Source organism: Paramormyrops kingsleyae, chromosome 17 (genome assembly GCF_048594095.1).
Source record: "Paramormyrops kingsleyae isolate MSU_618 chromosome 17, PKINGS_0.4, whole genome shotgun sequence".
NCBI classification, from domain to species: domain Eukaryota; kingdom Metazoa; phylum Chordata; class Actinopteri; order Osteoglossiformes; family Mormyridae; genus Paramormyrops; species Paramormyrops kingsleyae.
Window position 1 is genome coordinate 26,516,305 of NC_132813.1, and position 19,026 is coordinate 26,535,330.

The window sequence follows — 19,026 nt, forward strand, 5'->3', positions numbered from 1 at the left end:
CAAACATACTTTTTATGCGCAGTACATGGCTAACACAGAAGCCAAATAATAAAACATTCTGAAAAGAATGAGAAGTTAGGTGAACTGGTCGTCCATAATGCAATCCCTGCGATGAACTGGTATCCCATCCAGGGAATCACCTGCCTTATGCATTCTGCCTCTTGAGATAGGCTGCAACGAGCCTACAGCCTTGTACAGGATTGGCAGTTACCAATGGATGGATAGTCCAGCAGTATTGAATCATGGGATAGAAAATGCCAAAATGTTACTTTAGAAACAAAATGCTCTTCAGTAGAAAAACACATCCACTTTTAAATTTATGTAAGCACAGAACTGTTTATGATGCACTCTGAAATATTACTGATACTTTAACACCCAATTTTTAAAAATCTTTTTGTGTTGACTGGAGTGAATGAGAGAATGTCAAAAAGAAGTCTGGTTTTCAAAGAATGACTGAGAAGCTCTGTCTTTTCTTGTGCACTACTCTAATGATTTGTAATAAAATAAAAGTAGGTTTCATCAGTATCATTTATTAGAGCACACTGGAATAGGATTTTAAATATTTACAATTCAATGGATGGGTTGTACATTTACTAGGTACATTTAATAAACTGAAATTGTAGTAACTGCCAAACACATTAGAATATATATATAATATTTAATAAAGGGACAAAGCAACTGTAAATAACCAGGATAAGAATATTAGTAAAATACCTATATATGTACTCTAACACTGCTTATGTAATAGATTAAACGTATGCATTTGTGCTCAGTGCTGGTGCGCAGATTTTCTGTCGTTGGCTATTCACAGAATATGTGTAATCATACCTGGTTGAGAGAAATGGATCAGGTCAAACAGACCACAGTTCCACAATGACAAACAGAATATAGATAATAATAATAATAATAATAATCATCATCATCATCGTCATCATCATCATCATCAGCAACAATGACAAAAATATTAAGTGTTTCCTGCTGCCCTTACCCTGTTGGCAGTTCTGTTGAGCTGCCCCTGCACGAACCACAAAGAAGAGCTCCGCCTAGAATGGCCAGACTAGCACCCCCCCAGCCAATATATAAGCCAGGCCCAAGTTCAAACCTGCAGCGGGTGTGATTAATGTGGAGAGGTCACAGAGTTATAGTTAGTAAGTGTTGTGTATCTATATGAGACTTTTCACACTCACAATTTATGCCTTTACAAAACCAATGAACTCACTTCAGGCTTCCACCTAAGGGGTTGTAGAAGTCCTGTATGACTTGAGAGGCATACCAGCTCACGGCTGTGAGGGAGGAGGCCCCTGAAAAAATGGAAGCTTTTCTGTTTTAATTGTACTTTTCCAGTTAAAAAATAAAAGGAATCTAAATTATTATTTGCAACCAAATTGTTATTTAATCTTATCTCTTCCTAACCTATCCACCGATCTTCAAACCACTCCAGGGTTGTCTAAGCCTGTCCCAGGCAGTTCAGGGCACAAGACTGGGGTGCGCCTTTGATGCAATACCAGTCCATCATACGACACACACACACGCTTTTGGATTATATACTATGGGCAATTTACAGATTCCAATTAGCCTAAGTGCATTCCTATGCAACACTGTGAGAACATGCAAACTCCACAAACACAGAGCATCCAAGTCATTACACATTACATTTGTTATCAGACACTTGGACACTGCTACTCCCCTAATCTGTGGGAACTCACCTGACAGAAGGAGCATGATACCACCAAATGTGGCAATCTTGGCCTTTAGATGGTCAGAAATATGTCCAATTTTTATGAACTTCATTCCCAGCAGTGATATAATGACACCAAACAAGCCCAGAAGCACAGAGGTAATCATCAGAGCACGGCATGCTTGAATATAACCTAGACACAGAGTGATATGCTTCACATTATGATCAAGCAAGACATTATTAACTACAAAATACCAACAAAGATTATTGTTTGGGTAAATTTCAGCACTTCGGAAAACCACCAGGATGGCTTTCAACTAGTATCTAAACAATCATTACTTAAGAATACTTAAGAATTCCCAAAGTATAATATTTTTATATCTTTATAAATTAAAGAATCAGATATGCTTATACGGCTTAAAAAAAAGTTCCAAGATTCACGGTTAGAGATAATTATACTCAGAAAGAATGGTCCAGGTGCAGTCCCCAAAAAACCTAACACAGATGCTATGAATGACTTAGGCCCTGTTACCCTCAAATCAGTTGTCATGAAATACCTGAGGAAATAGTTTTAAAATTCATTAACTCTATAACACAGACTGTTGACTCCCTTCAGTTCCACCACCGCCCAAATAAGTCAGTTTATAATGCGGTACCTTTTGCTCTCCACTCTGCCTTGGAGCACCTACAAATACATATGTAAGTATGCTCTTCCTGGACCGTCCAGCTCACAAACCGGTGGTAAAACTGGCAGGTCTTGGATTGCCGACATACACCTGTAACTGGATCTTGGTCTTTCTAACTGACAGACCAGTGGTGGTGAGGTAAAGCAACAAAGTGTCTGCTTAATGCCCAATAAGCAATGTTGCCCTCCAGAGCTGCTGTTACAGTCCAAAAACTCTTCCATCTTATATATATATATATATATACACACACACACACACACACACATATATGACTGCTGATCAGCTCAAAAACACAACATAATTTTTAACTTTGCAGATGGTACAACCATATCTGGACTGATTAATAAAAGCAATGAGACCTCATACTCCCTAGTCAGTAAAGTGTCCCCTCTGCCTCTGCCTCCATTGCAGTCACTCTACATCAAAGGCACTGAGGTGGAGCAGGTCAACAGTTTCAAGTTCCTAGGAATACACATCTCTAATAACCAGAGCTGGCCAACAAATACCACTGATCACTGTTGCCAGATTTGCTTATGTACATGTTTATGTACATTTGCTTATGTGTCTGTGTGAGTTGATAAACCTACCAGGTAGACCAAGGACAGTTTTATATCTGTGACATTGAATTGCTCCAACAGCAGTGGCTGCACAATGCATCCAGAGACCCTGAAATTGCCAGGTGCTGGTAGTCACTGCATCTGCATGGCTCTTCACCTTCCAGACATGGGAGCTTGTAGAACTTAACTCGAGGGTCCAGCTCACTAAGCCCATGAGTAGGCCCAGGATCTGCATTGCCATGACCACCATTCCTGGCACACTTTATGATCTAAAAAAATCCAGAAACAGCAAAGAACCAGAACAGAAAGAGTTGAATGGAGGAACAGAGATAGGAGATTGTATCAAAAAGATGCCACTTAATTAACTGACTTCTGTAATGATGCATATACTTTAGTATTGCAATCTACTGCTTAACAGAGAACAAGTACCGAATAACTAACTAACTAAATATCAAAACAAAAGCAAAAATTTCATAATGAAATTCTGGTTCAGCATCTTGAAAAAAAAAAACAATTTCATTAAAACTAATTTACACATTAATTACATAAAAAATAGTGCAAGACTTACATGTGTGTCCAACCCCTGGTATGACTATTAAAGACCTGTGTAAATGAGGTGTGCAGTTGTAGGATTTTTGGTGTCTCTGTTCCCCTTAAGCTAATATATATCTGAGGGTCAATAACCGTGCTGTCACAAAAGAATGACCTGAGCAAATATACCGCATACTGCGCAGCACATTCTCAGTCTGATAGCATAGCTATTGCCTGTCAAGTAACTGAGCACCCACTCTATGAGTATCATAACACTCCTTTGCCTTGTGTTGATTAAAGTATTTGTTAAAATAACTAAATGTAAATGTTTATTATATTCTGTGATGGGTTGGCGCCCCATCGTGGATTGTTACCCACTTTGCGCCCGTAGCCTCCGGACTCCCGGCGACCCTGAATAGGACAAGCGGTTACAGAAAATGGATGTATAGATGACTTCTTATATTTTCTATAAAAATCGTGCAAACAGTGGCTACACAAAATCAGTTTCAAAGTATAATTACACTAATTCATCTGGGGACATGAAGGATATGGAAAAGTGATTTTTTTTTTTTACACACAAGTGGTTAGTTAGTACATGTGGGCATAAATATTTTAAATTGAAAGACAGAAACATTTTTCCTGTGTATGAATAAATTTTGTGTTTGAATGCATGTTTCTTTCACTGTGCAAACTTTAAAAGTTGCTGGTAATGGTGTCGTGTAGTTAAAACGGAACTCACCCGGAGGACGGGGGTCTTTAGCTAGCGGGAGGTGGATTGAAGACAAGGGACTCGCTTAACCACTTCAGTGGTATTTTTAATAACGATGTTTTTTCTGGAGGTTATAACCAGGCTACTGTGTCACTCACTTCGGCACGTTTCTTCCCTAAAAACCTCCGTGTAACAACAACGAACTAAATTATGTTCCCCTCGTTACTTGCGAGGCTTTCCCATATTAATTAAACTGTAAATATAAAATATGAAACATTACGATTTCTGTGCTTACATTACTCCCTTACCCAAAAAGAAATGTCCTAATTTCTAATAAGTCTGATTTACATATTGTAGGAATTATTAGCTCAGGTAAATTTTAATATCGCCACCAATATGTTTTGAAATTAAAGTTTGATTATAATTAGTATATATGTAATGACGATTATTGCCTAATCGTTATGCCGAATGGTTGGTTCCTCCAAACTTAATTGCGGTATCCCCGTGAATCTGTTAATGTGACACTTGCATGGGATTCACTAATTACCAGTACCGCTTAGTAACCTGGGTTAGAAGGCTCGTCCAGCGACCTGCATCAGCAGTTAATGTAAAAGATTGGTAGCGAAGCTCCCCTCACGGCCGTCGAGAGAGAGTCTCGCGATATTTCAGGCGAGTTTGAGGTTTCAGAGCTTATAGTAGCCCAGGGGTAGCCAATCTTATCCGCAAAGGGCCGGTATGTATGCTGTTTTTGCTGCAACTCCCTAATTAGATAACTAATTAGAAGACTGATTGGCTGAAGAGTCCTCACACCTGGGTTTGAATAGCTGACCTACAGGTTATCCCAAAAACCTGCATACACACCATCCCTTTGCGGGTAAGATTGGCTACCCCTGTAGTAGCCAGATCACACAGAGGCAGGGACTATTATGAGCATGCAATGAACAGAGACTGAAGTTGTGTAAAAGACATGCATTTATTCATACAACTAACATAAGACTGACATTACACTTAACATAAACAACAAACACAAAATAACGGAATAGAAACAAACAATGTAATTATGGAAATGCAATGACCAGGTTTAAATAGGAAATCTTAAAAGGGAATTACTGTTCTGCACAGCAAGCACAGTTTGCAGAAACACAACCCTAAAGCCATATAGCAGGTTAACAGAACAGCTTAGGTTGTTAGAATGAAAGGAAGTTGGTTTACCTGGTTGCAGAGTGGGGGGGTGTATAGTCTTGGCAGTTGATTGCAGAGGCTGATGAACTGATAGGATGATGGCACTCAGGATGGCGTGGCGTTTGGAGTGGAGCCCCTTGGATTTTCTCTCCCTGTGAAGCTTTAAGGTGAAAGGCTTTGTCTTCGTTGCAGTTCTCTGTTGGGTAGCAGGCCTTCACCGGCAGGCTTCAGGAGGGCTTCTTGTAGGCTTCTCTTCTCCTGGGCTGATGTTCTCCACCTCTCTCTTCGGGCTGATGTGCTTCCTGCTCTTCCCGGGCGGATGTTCCTTCTGCTACAGAGGCTTTGTTCTGAGGTGCCAGGTTTTATGGTATAAAGTTCATGAATAGGGATGACCAGGAATTTGACACCTGAACCAATGGCTGACCATCTATTTGGCGGGCTTTCACAAGGGTGTCTGTAGCAGTCCTTTTGGGTTTTATGACCAGACTGATTCCCCTTTGCTGATGATTTTCATTAAGCTGGAGTAACTTTTGATACATACACTTTCTGGTAACCCCTGACCTGATTTGGAATCAGGAGTGATTGTCCATCAGTTTGACACCAAATATGCCATACCAGCCTGGCGGTTCACACCTCATACCATCTGTATTAATTAACAATTACTTATGTCTGTTACTGACTCACATCAGTATACGGTATAGGTGTTTTGGGTTGCACATCAACAGATGTTACACTTTGGGTAAATTGTACAGACATTACATTACATATTCACATTTAAACAGCCCATCTTAACCTTAGATAGGCGTGGCCGTTAATTTGTGGTAATGCCAATTTGAATTGCACATGTGGGAACAACATATTTTGGTTGGTGTGGCTTATCCCAGTTGGTCTGCTCTCGAGGATGGATTCTTTTAATGCAGCATGGTAGACCACAAAGAGTTTGATAATGGGTCAGAAAGATCAGATAAGGGCCACAGAGGAATGTGAAAAAAGGGGGGGGTTGTTAATTAAACAATGAATTCTATTTGTCCATATAACAAACCTCCAGAAAATACAATACAAATCTTCAGAAAAGTGGCAGCATGACTAACTAGGTCTAGGTTATACCTCTACTGTATGAAATCAAGGAGAGAAAAAAAAAATAAATGAAAAAATAATTCTTAACTTTGATAACCTGTAGGTGTTTTGTCTATTCAATTTAAAATAAATAGTATACATAGGATGTACAGTATCTGTACAGGCAATATTAAATAAAAAAATAATGAAGTGATGAACCTTGAAGTGATTTTCTTTCTCTACTCTAGATAAACAGGGTACAAAATTATATAGGCAATATTAAATGTAAAAATAACACAAAGTGCAAAATCAAGTTGGTATCCTAATGAGATACCTGCCTCTTTATGGTGAGGTTCTTTTTAAAATGATAAGCATGTCAACACTCTGAAGCAAGGTAAGTACTACCAAATCTTATCTTTTAAAGAAAATGAATTTTGTTTGACAGTAACATGTACAAAGTTAAGCATATCACTGTTAAAAACTAACCACAGCCAATCAAGGCACAGTAAGCATAAATTGATAGATACATAAGTCACCAAATAAGTAAACGTTTTTTTACATAGCACTTTTCTAAGCAGGAGCTACGAAGTGCTGTACAACAAATCTTAAAAGAAACTTATTCCTAAAACATACAGCACACAACAACATAAAACCAAAACAATAAAACAGAAAGTACTATTAAAATAAAACACAAAATGCTACCTTGACTCATTGGAATTAAAAGTGCCATTAAATGTGTCCACCTTTTAAAAGTGGCAAAAGAATCAGACTGTCTAATATCCAGATGGAAATGATTCCTTAATCGTGGGGCACGAGTGGCAAATGCGCAGTCCCCTTTCCACTTTAAATTAGTTCTAGGAACCACTAACAAACCTTGGTTAGAGGACCTTAGGGACCCAAAAATTGAATAAACAGTCAGCAATTCACAAAGATATTCAGGAGCCTCACCATGTATGGCTTGATAAGTTAACAGCAATAGTGTAAAATCTATTCTAAACTTCATTGGGTGCCAGTGGAGTGAGGCCAGCACTGGTGTAATATGATCAAAGTGTATAGACTTTGTAAGAAGCCGAGTTGCCACATTTTGAACTAATTGAAGCCGTGCCAGAGTTTTCTGACAAAGGTACATAAATAATGAATTGAGGTAGTCCAGGCGAGATGACACAAATGCATGAATAATTAATTCTATGTTCTAAAAAGATAGGATGTTTGATTTTTGCGATGTTTCTTAACTGGAAGAAGCATGATTGCACTAGTTTCTGTATATGAAGAGAAAAATTTAACAAATCAAAGATAATGCCCAAGTTCTTAACACACAAAATCACCTTGGATCCCAGAGGACCTGCAAGTCCTTTGTACAATTCTCAAGTCCAATGATCAAAACCTTGGTTTTATCCTCATTTGGTTTTAAAAACTTACATGACATCCGGTCCTCAGTATTACAAACTCCACAACCCAAGAGAGTACAGAATGTATTTGATGTAGCAGTCCTATACATATAGTGGGCAAAATAACATATTGTGGGGACTGGAGAGTCGTCGGGTAATTTTAATGAAGATGATGACAATTTTTTAAAAATTAAATACTCTCTTTGTTTACAGCCACTATCATTTTAATGATAGTGGCACAGACAAGGAAACTAACTGTTTGCAGCTGCCATGGCCTTATCTGCAGGAGCTTACATATTGCACTCACCTAACTATTTGTACAGTCTCTAGTCTCCCCTCCTTTGGCTAATTTGGAAACCCCAAATTTTCAAGATATCCTGCCTACCCTGCTGCCTGTGACATCTCCACTACCTGTGACATCCTTCCGGCCTGCTCACCCTACTGCCTGTGATATCTTCCCTGTATGCCTTGCTGCTGTAATACTGTTCACCCTGCCATCTGAAGCTGCTCCAGCACTTACCTGTTATCACCTCCCAGCCCCCCACTTTGTGAATCAAATATTAAGACTGGGAAAATGTGAATTGGAACTTTGCCACCTTGATCACTGCCAGGAGGATGAGCTCCCCCTCTGAGTCTGGTTCCTCCTAAGGTTTCTTCCTTCTAGGGAGTTTTTCCTTGCCACTGTCACCTCTGGCTTGCTCACTGGGGGCTTTGGGCGGGGATGATTTAAAGTGCTTTGAGACAATCAATTTTATGACCAATAAAAATGATGTGGTGGTTACGGGTGATTTTAATTTACCTGGGATACAGTGGGACACAGTCTCTGGCTCTTCTGTAAATGAACTTGAGATGGTGGAATTAGTACAGGATTGTTTTTTTTACTCAGTTTGTTAATACCCCTATCAGGGGAGAAGCCCTTCTTGATCTTGTTTTCTCTAATAACCAGGATAGGATTGGAAAATTAGAGGTTTTAGTACCACTGGACAGTAGTGATCATAACATGGTTAAATTCAAGGTTATTTTAGTGTCCCTGTCCAAAACAAAAGTATACAATGTTAGGAACTTTAACGGTATGAGACTGAAACTAAAAACTGTAAACTGGATAGAGTTAAATAGCAAAATGGTTGAAGAGGCATGAGAATTTTTTAAAAGCACATTGTTGCAAGTGCAAGAGGACTTAGAACATAAGAAATTTACAAACGAGAGGAGACCATTCGGCCAATCAAGCTCATTTGGGAAGAACTTAACTAATAGCTCAGAGTTGTTAAAATCTTATCTAGCACTGATTTAAAGGAACCCAGGGTTTTAGCTTGAGCTACACTAGTAGGAAGACTATTCCATACTCTAACTACATGCTGTGTAATGAAGTGTTTCCTCAAATTCGTTTAAAATGTTCTCCCGCTAATTTCCACTTATGGCCACGAGTTCTAGTATTTAAACTAATATTGAAATAGCCATTTGGCTGAACAGCATCCAGACCTGTTAGAATCTTATACACCTGGATCATGCCCCCCTTAGTCTCCTTTGCTCGAGGCTAAACAGATTCAGCTCAGCTAACCTCTCCTCATAAGACATTCCTCCAAGACCAGGAAATTAGTAATCATTCTCATAGCCCTAGGTTGCACCTTTTCCAAGACAGCAATGTCCTTCTTAAGGTAAAGTGACCAAACCTGCACACAATATTCTAGGTGGGGTCTTACCAAGGAATTATATAATCGTAGCATCACTTCCCTTGACTTAAACTCCACACACCTAGAGATGTAACCCAACATTCTATTGGCCTTTGTTATTGCTTCCCCACACTGGCGAGAGTGGGACATGGAAGCATCAACATACACACCGAGATCTTTCTCGTAATCAGCTACCTTTATTTCAGTGGAACCCATAAAATATCTGTACTTTATATTTCTGCTCCCTGCATGGATTACCTTATATTTATCTATGTTAAATTTCATCTGCCAGGTATTAGCCCAGTCGCTAATTAAATCCAGATCCTGTTGTAGCCTCTCTGCTGCTAGATCAGTATCTGCTACACCACCCACCTTGGTGTCGCCTGCAAATTTAACCAGTTTACTGTATGTATTGGTGTGAATATCATTAATGTAAATTAGGAACAGTAGTGGTCCTAAAATTGAACCCTGCGGTACCCCACTATGAATGCAGGCCCACTGTGACTTTATGTCTCTAACTACTCGCTGCTTCCTGTCAGTTAACCAGTTTTCAATCCAAGCTGCTAGTTCCTAAAATCCCTGCAGCTTTGAGCTTAAGCAATTACAAACTCCAGTCTGTGATACCTATGTATTACAAAATATAAGTAGATGGAGATAATGTTTAACAAATGAATTATCAAAATGCACAAAAACTGTAGCATTAAAACACTCTAACACTCACTATCAAGCCAGAGAAAATGAGCCTACCTCCTGGAGGATTCCCTCCAATTGACTAATTTCACTAAAGCGTGAGCACACCAGGGTAAGTTTTAAGAATGCAGCATCTCCTTCAGAAAGGACAACATCCAGGAATATGTCCTGCAGCACCAAATCTGGCAACTATATAAATATAAGCAAAAAAGCATAACAATCGGTCTTTGTCAGTCACGTGTCTGCAGTGTCTGACACGCCCCCATTCGCCATTTTGAAGGTATTTGCGGACGCAAACACTAGGAAGAATGGAGAAGAAAAAGCAGAACGAGAAAATTCCTTACAGAGAAAAACTTACGAAGGACGCCAGGGATCAGTATTTGGCTAAATTGTCAACAATCAGCAATATAGATCCGTATGATCTCAAATAAAAAAATGGAATTCCGACGCGACATTGTTGCCTCTAGCTTCATCTCTGGATATAACAAACTACCTTGTTTATGGTATCAGGGCTTACACATATGAACAGTTCAAGAACTATAAATCTCTTGAAGCCCACGGACATTTCATCAATGGCTGGGTGTAGGATCTGTTCACATTTCGAACGCAGGACTGCGACAACACAATTGTCACTGCAAAGGTACGCTAACTTGTAATCAAGTTGCAAACAAATCTGTACAGCCTCGAACAAATTAGACTAAGGGGGGACATGGTCCAGGCATATTAGATTCTAACAGGTCTGGATGCAGCCAAATGGCTACTTCAATAAATTTCTTATGTTCAAGTTAAGTTATTAGTAATTATATGATGAAGTTAACTGTAATCATGTAGACAGCCTTACAAATGCATAATAAATAATACATGGAATAATTTAACACCTCCTCTACCTGCCGTCCATATCCTTTTTTCCAAGTGGGAATCCGAAAAAATCTTATGTTGTGGTCCACCTTTCTGCCTTGTGATTTAGTATGACAGCCTTTCACACAGCACGAGTATCCCATCTTTCGAAGGATAAAGGCGGATGCAAACGCTTGCTCTTGAGTTATATACCTGCAAAATGGCGATTCGACCCAGAATACACTGCGACTTTAGCGAGTGTGACATCAACTGTCAAAGACCGATTACACACAGGCACTGGTAACTGAATGGTATCTGAATGCCTGAATTGTGTTTCCCTGAATGTTTGGCAGACACATTCTGTGTGTGCAATTATTATAAAGAGGTATTAGAGATTGTATTAGAACGAATTTCCGGATGACTACGTTGCCTAGAATTAATCAGTCTTCCTGTTACTGTCATACATATGAGGTGATTGATTGATTGATTGTGATCGTGTGTGGACTAATCATCCTGAGATTCAAATACGTCGTCCATGATTCACCTATAATATTATTGTGTCAAGGTTAGACTGCAAAAGCATGTTCTTTTTTTTCTTTCTGGTTACTTGTATAACTTGTTTTTCACAAATTACTGGTTTCAGAGTATCCTTATCTTATGCGAAAGAATCCTTGTTTTGGAATGCTTGCTGTATCCAAGTACGCTTACCAGGTGTCCCTGGGTTTTGGAAGGGTTCGCCCAGTATGTTTTGCACACCATTGGTCGGTATATGAGACATCTGCCTTGTCCTCTCTTTTGAAGAGTCTTCAGAAGAGAAGAGAAAGCACTGCTCAATTCTATTTTGATTGAAGCTGTGCCTAACGGCAGGAAGAGGGTAAAGTATTGCCCAAGGATACTTGTCTAACTATCTTTGATTAAAACCACACCTAGCGGTCAGTGTGTGTAGGACGCTCACCCCATCCTCACGAGGAGGGGGGACGCATTGATTATAGAAATTTGTCTTATCACTTCTGATTGAAGCTGCAAACTGCTTACCCAGACAAAATTGGAAATTAGACAACACATTGCCTGAAGGGAGGGGTGAGCCTGGCCAGCTCGTCCCCTGCTCGCACACGGTGCCTAAATTTAGTATAAAAGAAGGGGGAGATCTCAGTGTTGGTTGGAGTTCAGCCGTGGGATAGAGCGCGCATCGCCCGGCACTTTCTCGGGACTCACGTGTTGATCTCCTGCCAGGACTGAAACGGGCTCCCCAGTCTAAGAGTGAGGGTAGGTGATGATGGAACGTCCGAGTGTGATAGCTTTGCAGTTTCAATCTGTTGATTTAATCAATTATTACAATAACCATAATATCAAGTTGCACTCTCTATATATATGCATGTTTCAACTGTCACTTTTTTATACATGCCTATTAGGGGTGTGCAAAGCAGCCAGTATTTGTATCTGTATTTGTATTTGTTGAGGGGGGAAAAGCATTTGTATTTGTATTCGAGTAAAATTCAAAATAGGCGTAAAAATCCAGTTTTTTTGCGTTGCACTTCTAATTTACGTTATAGTGTAAGTATTCTTTAATTATATCCATTATAATAATTATGGATATGCAGTAGACAGAGTAACTTAAACGTACCATATAACTCCTACAAGTGCATACAATTCGACACAACTACACAAGCATTGTTTTAACCTTTTTAACCAAACGTTAACGTTACTCTGTCAACAGCCTATACTGTCTAAATTACCGAGCTAACAGAGCTACGTAAACAGAGCGAACATGAGAGCACCTGACTGCAGACGTCAATAATGCAGCGTAATGGAATAATCTCCCGATCAAACTCCGCTTCCCGAAAGTTATAAACTGCCTCCGGAACCCAGTTAAGGTACAAAAATCTGTTCACCAAAAATAGTGATACAGTTAAGTCTTTTTTTTCGCTCAGCCGAGCCTTCTCTGTTGCTGTGTGGAGCAGCCTGTGTCAGTCACCTCTTTTACTCCCCCCCCGACTCCTGAACTCACTCACTCATCCGGGCATGCACTGCGGTCTCAAGAGGAAACGCAGCTTTTTGATATAAAGTTTTTCTTGTTCCCGAATACAAATATTTTTTAAAGTATTTGTTCGAAATAAGTATTCGTAAAAAACACATTATTTGTGCCTTTCCGAATACCGTATTCAGGTTCGGCTCCACCCCTAATGCCTATAATCACTTGTATTGGCGGTTTTATTATTGTTTATGATTTGTAATACCACTGGATATCACTTGTGATATGGAATTATTTTGCATTACCGTTGCTCCAATATTTTGGTATTGATTTTAATGCAAGGTTATTTTGTATTGCTTGTAATAAAGCGTTTTTAGTAGTGAATCTAAGTGTGCCTGTTTGCTCTTTCGAAAGCCCTATATCCCCCTTACATCATCTTAAAACAGAGATTATATATCCATGATGATTTTTTTTCCCGTTTTTATTAACCTAAACTTTATTTTAAAATACGTGGTAGTTTACTTTTTTAAATTATTCACTAGGTCTACAAAATAACTTCAGGCAACAGTTGACAATCTAGTGTACAAGCATTAGTTCAAATACAAGAACTCGTGGCCATAGGTGGAAATTAGCGGGAGAACATTTCAAACTGGATTTAAGGAAGCATTTATTTACACAGCGTGTAGTCAGAGTATGGAATAGTCTTCCTGATAACGTAGTGCAAGCTGAATCCTTGGGTTCCTTTAAATCAGAGCTAGATAAGATTTTAACAACTCTGAGCTATTAGTTAAGTTCTCCCCAAGCGAGCTCGATGGGCCGAATGGCCTCCTCTCGTTTGTATAGTTCTTATGTTCTTACAATGAACACAATATTATCAGATATTATCAACACAAAATATATATTAATAAAAACATACACTCACCTAAAGGATTATTAGGAACACCTGTTCAATTTCTCATTAATGCAATTATCTAATCAACCAATCACATGGCAGTTGCTTCAATGCATTTAGGGGTGTGGTCCTGGTCAAGACAATCTCCTGAACTCCAAACTGGATGTCAGAATGCGAAAGAAAGTTGATTTAAGCAATTTTGAGCGTGGCATGGTTGTTGGTGCCAGACGGGCCGGTCTGAGTATTTCACAATCTGCTCAGTTACTGGGATTTTCACGCCCAACCATTTCTAGGGTTTACAAAGAATAGTGTGCAAAGGGAAAAACATCCAGTATGTGGCAGTCCTGTGGGCGAAAATGCCTTATTGATGCTAGAGGTCAGAGGAGAATGGGCCGACTGATTCAAGCTGATAGAAGAGCAACTTTGACTGAAATAACCACTCGTTACAACCGAGGTATGCAGCAAAGCATTTGTGAAGCCACAACATGCACAACCTTGAGGCGGATGGGCTACAACAGCAGAAGACCCCACCAGGTACCACTCATCTCCACTACAAATAGGAAAAAGAGGCTACAATTTGCACAAGCTCACCAAAATTGGACAGTTGAAGACTGGAAAAATGTTGTCTGGTCTGATGAGTCTCGATTTCTGTTAAGACATTCAAATGGTAGAGTCAGAATTTGGCGTAAACAGAATGAGAACATGGATCCACCATGCCTTGTTACCACTGTGCAGGCTGGTGGTGGTGGTGTAATGGTGTGGGGGATGTTTTCTTGGCACACTTTAGGCCCCTTAGTGCCAATTGGGCATCGTTTAAATGCCACGGCCTACCTGAGCATTGTTTCTGACCATGTCCATCCCTTTATGACCACCATGTACCCATCCTTTGATGGCTATTTCCAGCAGGATAATGCACCATGTCACAAAGCTCGAATCATTTCAAATTGGTTTCTTGAACATGACAATGAGTTCACTGTACTAAAATGGCCCCCACAGTCACCAGATCTCAACCCAATAGAGCATCTTTGGGATGTGGTGGAACGGGAACTTCATGCCCTGGATGTGCATCCCACAAATCTCCATCAACTGCAAGATGCTATCCTATCAATATGGGCCAATATTTCTAAAGAATGCTTTCAGCACCTTGTTGAATCAATGCCACGTAGAATTAAGGCAGTTCTGAAGGCGAAAGGGGGTCAAACACCGTATTAGTATGGTGTTCCTAATAATCCTTTAGGTGAGTGTATATTATAATTATTTGTTTGTTATTTACTGTTTCCTCGAGTTCACAATTTTAAACTAATGCCAAACAGTCCGCTCTGATCAGAACTACTGGTTCTACTATGCCAACTGCTTCATCCATTGGTCTATTGGTGTCCAGCACGTAATCATTCTGAAGAGACAAAAAACACTTTTTTTGTTATACCATGAAAAAATTAGCATATTTCTCAAAAAGTTTCTCTGCACAATTAACAGTCTATGCATAAGTCACTGTAGAGTAGGCCTAAGAGGTGTTTACCAGTGGTTCTAAGGCTTCTCAAAATTGGAATTCCTCAATCTCTCTTTCAGCATGTCTATCTCAGTTCCGTTTGTTCTAGAGCTCTTTCAGAGGTTTCTGAAGGTCTTTCAACAGGTGGTGCAGGGGTCATAGCAGAGGCTGTTAAGAATGTTACAGCATTACAAAAAAGTAATAACTTCAAATTACTGACTTTAAATGATCACAACTTCTCCACCATTCTCAATATTAACAATGAATGATGATAAAAATTCTCCTCACAAAACATACTTTTTAAATACATACCTAATACAGTTTTACCATTTGAATCCAGCACAATATTTATCCCCATGCCCCATCATCCTCATGGATTGCAGTGTTTTGTTGTTGCATTCCATATAATACTGTATGTTTCTCATTTAAAAAACGAGAGGAAGGTGTCATCATGTTAAGAAAATAGTTGTTTTTCTTCATGCTGGCAAAGAGCTGCTCAGCACACTGGCTGTTGACCCAACCATGCAACTGTGTTACATGCTCAATTTTCCGCAGAGCATCTCTTGTATTCTTTGTGTTTTTCTCATGAAAGCGGTCATACAGAACATAATGCTCTGATGACCCTGTCAAGGGGTGACCATTCTTGTCAGGTACAGGCTTTCTACATTTAATTCATGGTAAGCTTATGTTAAGATGACATGATGTAGCCAGTTCAATATTGGTGTCTGGGGGCTCCAAGAGTCACCCCTCATGTGGAGTAAAGGACTGGTTTCCTCAGGTTGGTGTGGCAGGCAAGCCCTCTTGCAAAGTCATACTGTGTAATGTTTGGAAAATGCTTGAAGGAGAGAAGATGATCTGCAAAATCAATTGGGCTCTCTGATCAGCCCAGATTGAACTTGATGGCGTAAACAAATGCACAGGGGCACGTTACAACAGCCCATCCAACCTGGTTAAAAAAATATTAATTCAGTGTATGCACTGTACAAAAACACAAATTAAAGCTGTAGTGGAAATAATCAATTACAAAATTTACTTACCAGAGGCTCCCCAGACCTTTGAAAAAACCTTGTCATATGTTGCCCTGGTCTGCATCTCTTTGCGGAGCCTCATGATAATGTCCATATGTGATCCCTTTGGGTCTACACCACACTGTCTACACAGGCTATGCAGAACATTCATCTGCAAAGTCACAAAGTATGGTTACTAATTTAAATATTGTCATCCAACCTCTGTAAATGGCTGACAACGAACACATAAATACCTTGAGTTTCAGAAATTCATCAGTGAGGTGATCGTCAGTGATATTAAATTCACTTGAATAATCTGAATTTTGGACTTGCTGGACATTCCTGTATTCTGTGTTATGAATCAGATTAGAGCCCCTTGTGTTGCGTCCTATCCACGGTGCCCAGTTTTGAAAAGAAGGACTTAACATAACGGGGTTCTGTCTGCTACCTATAGGATTACAATTACAAAATCTTAGCAATTTATCTCTGATGTACTTTAAGCCAACAATGATTCACAAAACAGACTTACTTGGCACTAACACACGACTCACTATTTCTAAAAAAAAAAAAAAAGACTCCCAAAACTGATTAGCATTTACAGTTCCATTGAAATATTCAGGTGGAGCTTCTATGTTGCTCACTATAATTTAAGAAAAGGGATAAACAATATTCAAAATTGTTACATAACACTTTTCTATACATGTGTTATAGCACTAAGTGAATGTTGTGTGTTTTATATTCTCAATAAAGTTGACTAAAATGCTGTTTAAGTGTGACAACTGCCTTCCCATTCCAATCTACAATTGGCTGTTCATATACAACAGTAAGACAGTCCTGACCTGCCACACCAAAGACCCCCTTCTTGTGCAAGTCCAAGACGACCGTGACTGGGTGGTACCCACAAGACACGCATGAATATGTATATTGGTGGTCTGTCAGTGCTTCATAAAGAAGGTAAGCCTGTAAGACTGTCTGTTGTGATGGGATTTTTTTACCATAGGTTTTCTCCAAAGCCTGAACAACACTTCCAACTACCTGATGGGTCTGTACATGATCAACAAATCATACAAATCTGTACCATAAGAGAGCCTGAAGAATTTGAACAGTAAAATATAGTATCTCAGGAATAGACAGAGATGTAATGATAGAACAGTGTGGTTGCCAAAGTTATGGAGCCCATCTGACCACTCCTGGTATCTGTATGTCATGCAAAATTTGTACCACCATTTCCAATATGTTGACACTCATGGCAAAATCAAATAATTGATCAGTATTCATATACATAAATTAATTAAAAAGCAAAAAGAGAAGAAATTACTATTACCTTCAATGACATCAGACATTGTGACAATATTGGCTTTGCAAGAAATAATCTGTGGCTCACTTAAAAAGGTCTCTCCGGGGCATTCTGAGCACACAGTCTCTTTTGGAATCAAGTGTCTTGGATATTCTTTTGATGGACTGCAGGCATCTGAAGGCAGGTCAGCTGGGAGCTTCTTATTTTTGAATATGTATTTCACCATTCTGAGAAGCTTTGAGTCTTCTGGAGGGTATAGCATCCAGTCTACATGTACATCTTGAACAGCGTCGCAAATTGGTGGGAGTGATTCATTGAGGTCATCTTCCACACTGCGGATATGACTAAAAAGTAATCTTTCTGTTTGGAAGAGATGCCACTTTCCAATGTATTTGTGAATGGATGATTGCCTGGATTTGGTACAAGGACAGTGTCACTCAATTTTTTTGGAGTCATATGAGATCAGTACTCTGCCCCACCGGCTATAATAAGATATAACAGGCTCATAAATGGAAATGCATACTTTGTGGGGAGGCCCACAAACAATGACTTTGCAAGACAAAGGAACTCATCGACTGTAGGCATCTCTCCGTTGCTGAAGGAACTTTTTTTTTGTCTTCACTAAAAGTTACTAGACTTTTGGCGCATGCGCGAGTGGCAACACGGTCTCTGCGTGTCTTTCATACCTGTTTGTTTGTTAATGTTTTTTTTACCAAAACAAACCTTCAGATACATGTCTGAAGAAGGCCACACAGGTGGATGAATTATAATTTTCCGTTACTGATAAAGCTGTACACTGTTTCAGCATTCTGCGATAAATTACAAAGTTTAAATTTTATACAGGACGTACTGCACTCAACATTTGTTACCTAACGCTAATACTAACGCAATTATGTAAAATCACCACAAAAAAATACACCTAACACGGTTACTCACTTACTGTGATGTTAACATCTATATTCTGTTTGTTAAACATAACCAAACCATAAGCTACCATTATTCGATCGAAATAATTGTTTTATGCTCTTCAGAAGATGAGTACCATTACAGTTACATTATATTTAGTAAAATGTGTTGATTACACTTACCACCACAACTCTCCATCCACTGTGGAGTACTAGCTTTCTGGCGTTCTGACTTTTTTCTTCTTCAGCGCATGCGCACTAAGCCTCGGAAGAATATCTATAGGTTGGAAGAATCTTTTTTTTTTTTTTTTAGGTAGGAAGAATCTTTTTTTATTATTATTTAAATGTATATCTCATTACAACATTACAGTATAACAATGTATGACAAAATATAATCAGAACCAGTAAGATATTAGGTAGGAAGAAATGCTAGGATACCGGCAGTAGATTCTGGCGTCATTGAAAATGCCTAAGTTTCCC

The 19,026-nt window shown here is 39.2% G+C and overlaps 1 protein-coding gene across 9 annotated transcripts; it reads right to left on the reverse strand.

Annotated features, from left to right (window-relative positions):
• Positions 1-514: 514 nt before the first annotated feature.
• Positions 515-19,017, reverse strand: LOC111835838 (claudin-7-like). 9 transcript variants are annotated; one of them, XM_072701041.1, is made up of 13 exons: positions 18,730-19,017; positions 17,669-18,051; positions 16,599-16,792; positions 16,375-16,516; positions 15,650-16,283; positions 5,374-15,505; positions 4,192-5,168; positions 3,490-3,863; positions 2,952-3,190; positions 1,707-1,871; positions 1,220-1,301; positions 989-1,102; positions 515-828 (listed from the first exon to the last, which is right to left on the reverse strand). In XM_072701041.1, the coding sequence occupies exons 9-13, from the start codon at positions 3,169-3,171 to the stop codon at positions 750-752; spliced, it is 660 nt and encodes a 219-aa protein (XP_072557142.1). In that variant the 5' UTR covers positions 3,172-3,190; positions 3,490-3,863; positions 4,192-5,168; positions 5,374-15,505; positions 15,650-16,283; positions 16,375-16,516; positions 16,599-16,792; positions 17,669-18,051; positions 18,730-19,017; the 3' UTR covers positions 515-749. The 9 variants fall into 9 exon arrangements, with proteins under 9 accessions (XP_072557142.1, XP_072557140.1, XP_072557143.1 ...); XM_072701039.1 differs by having other exon boundaries at positions 5,374-15,241; positions 15,368-16,283; XM_072701042.1 differs by having other exon boundaries at positions 5,374-8,496; positions 8,587-16,283.
• Positions 19,018-19,026: the final 9 nt, after the last annotated feature.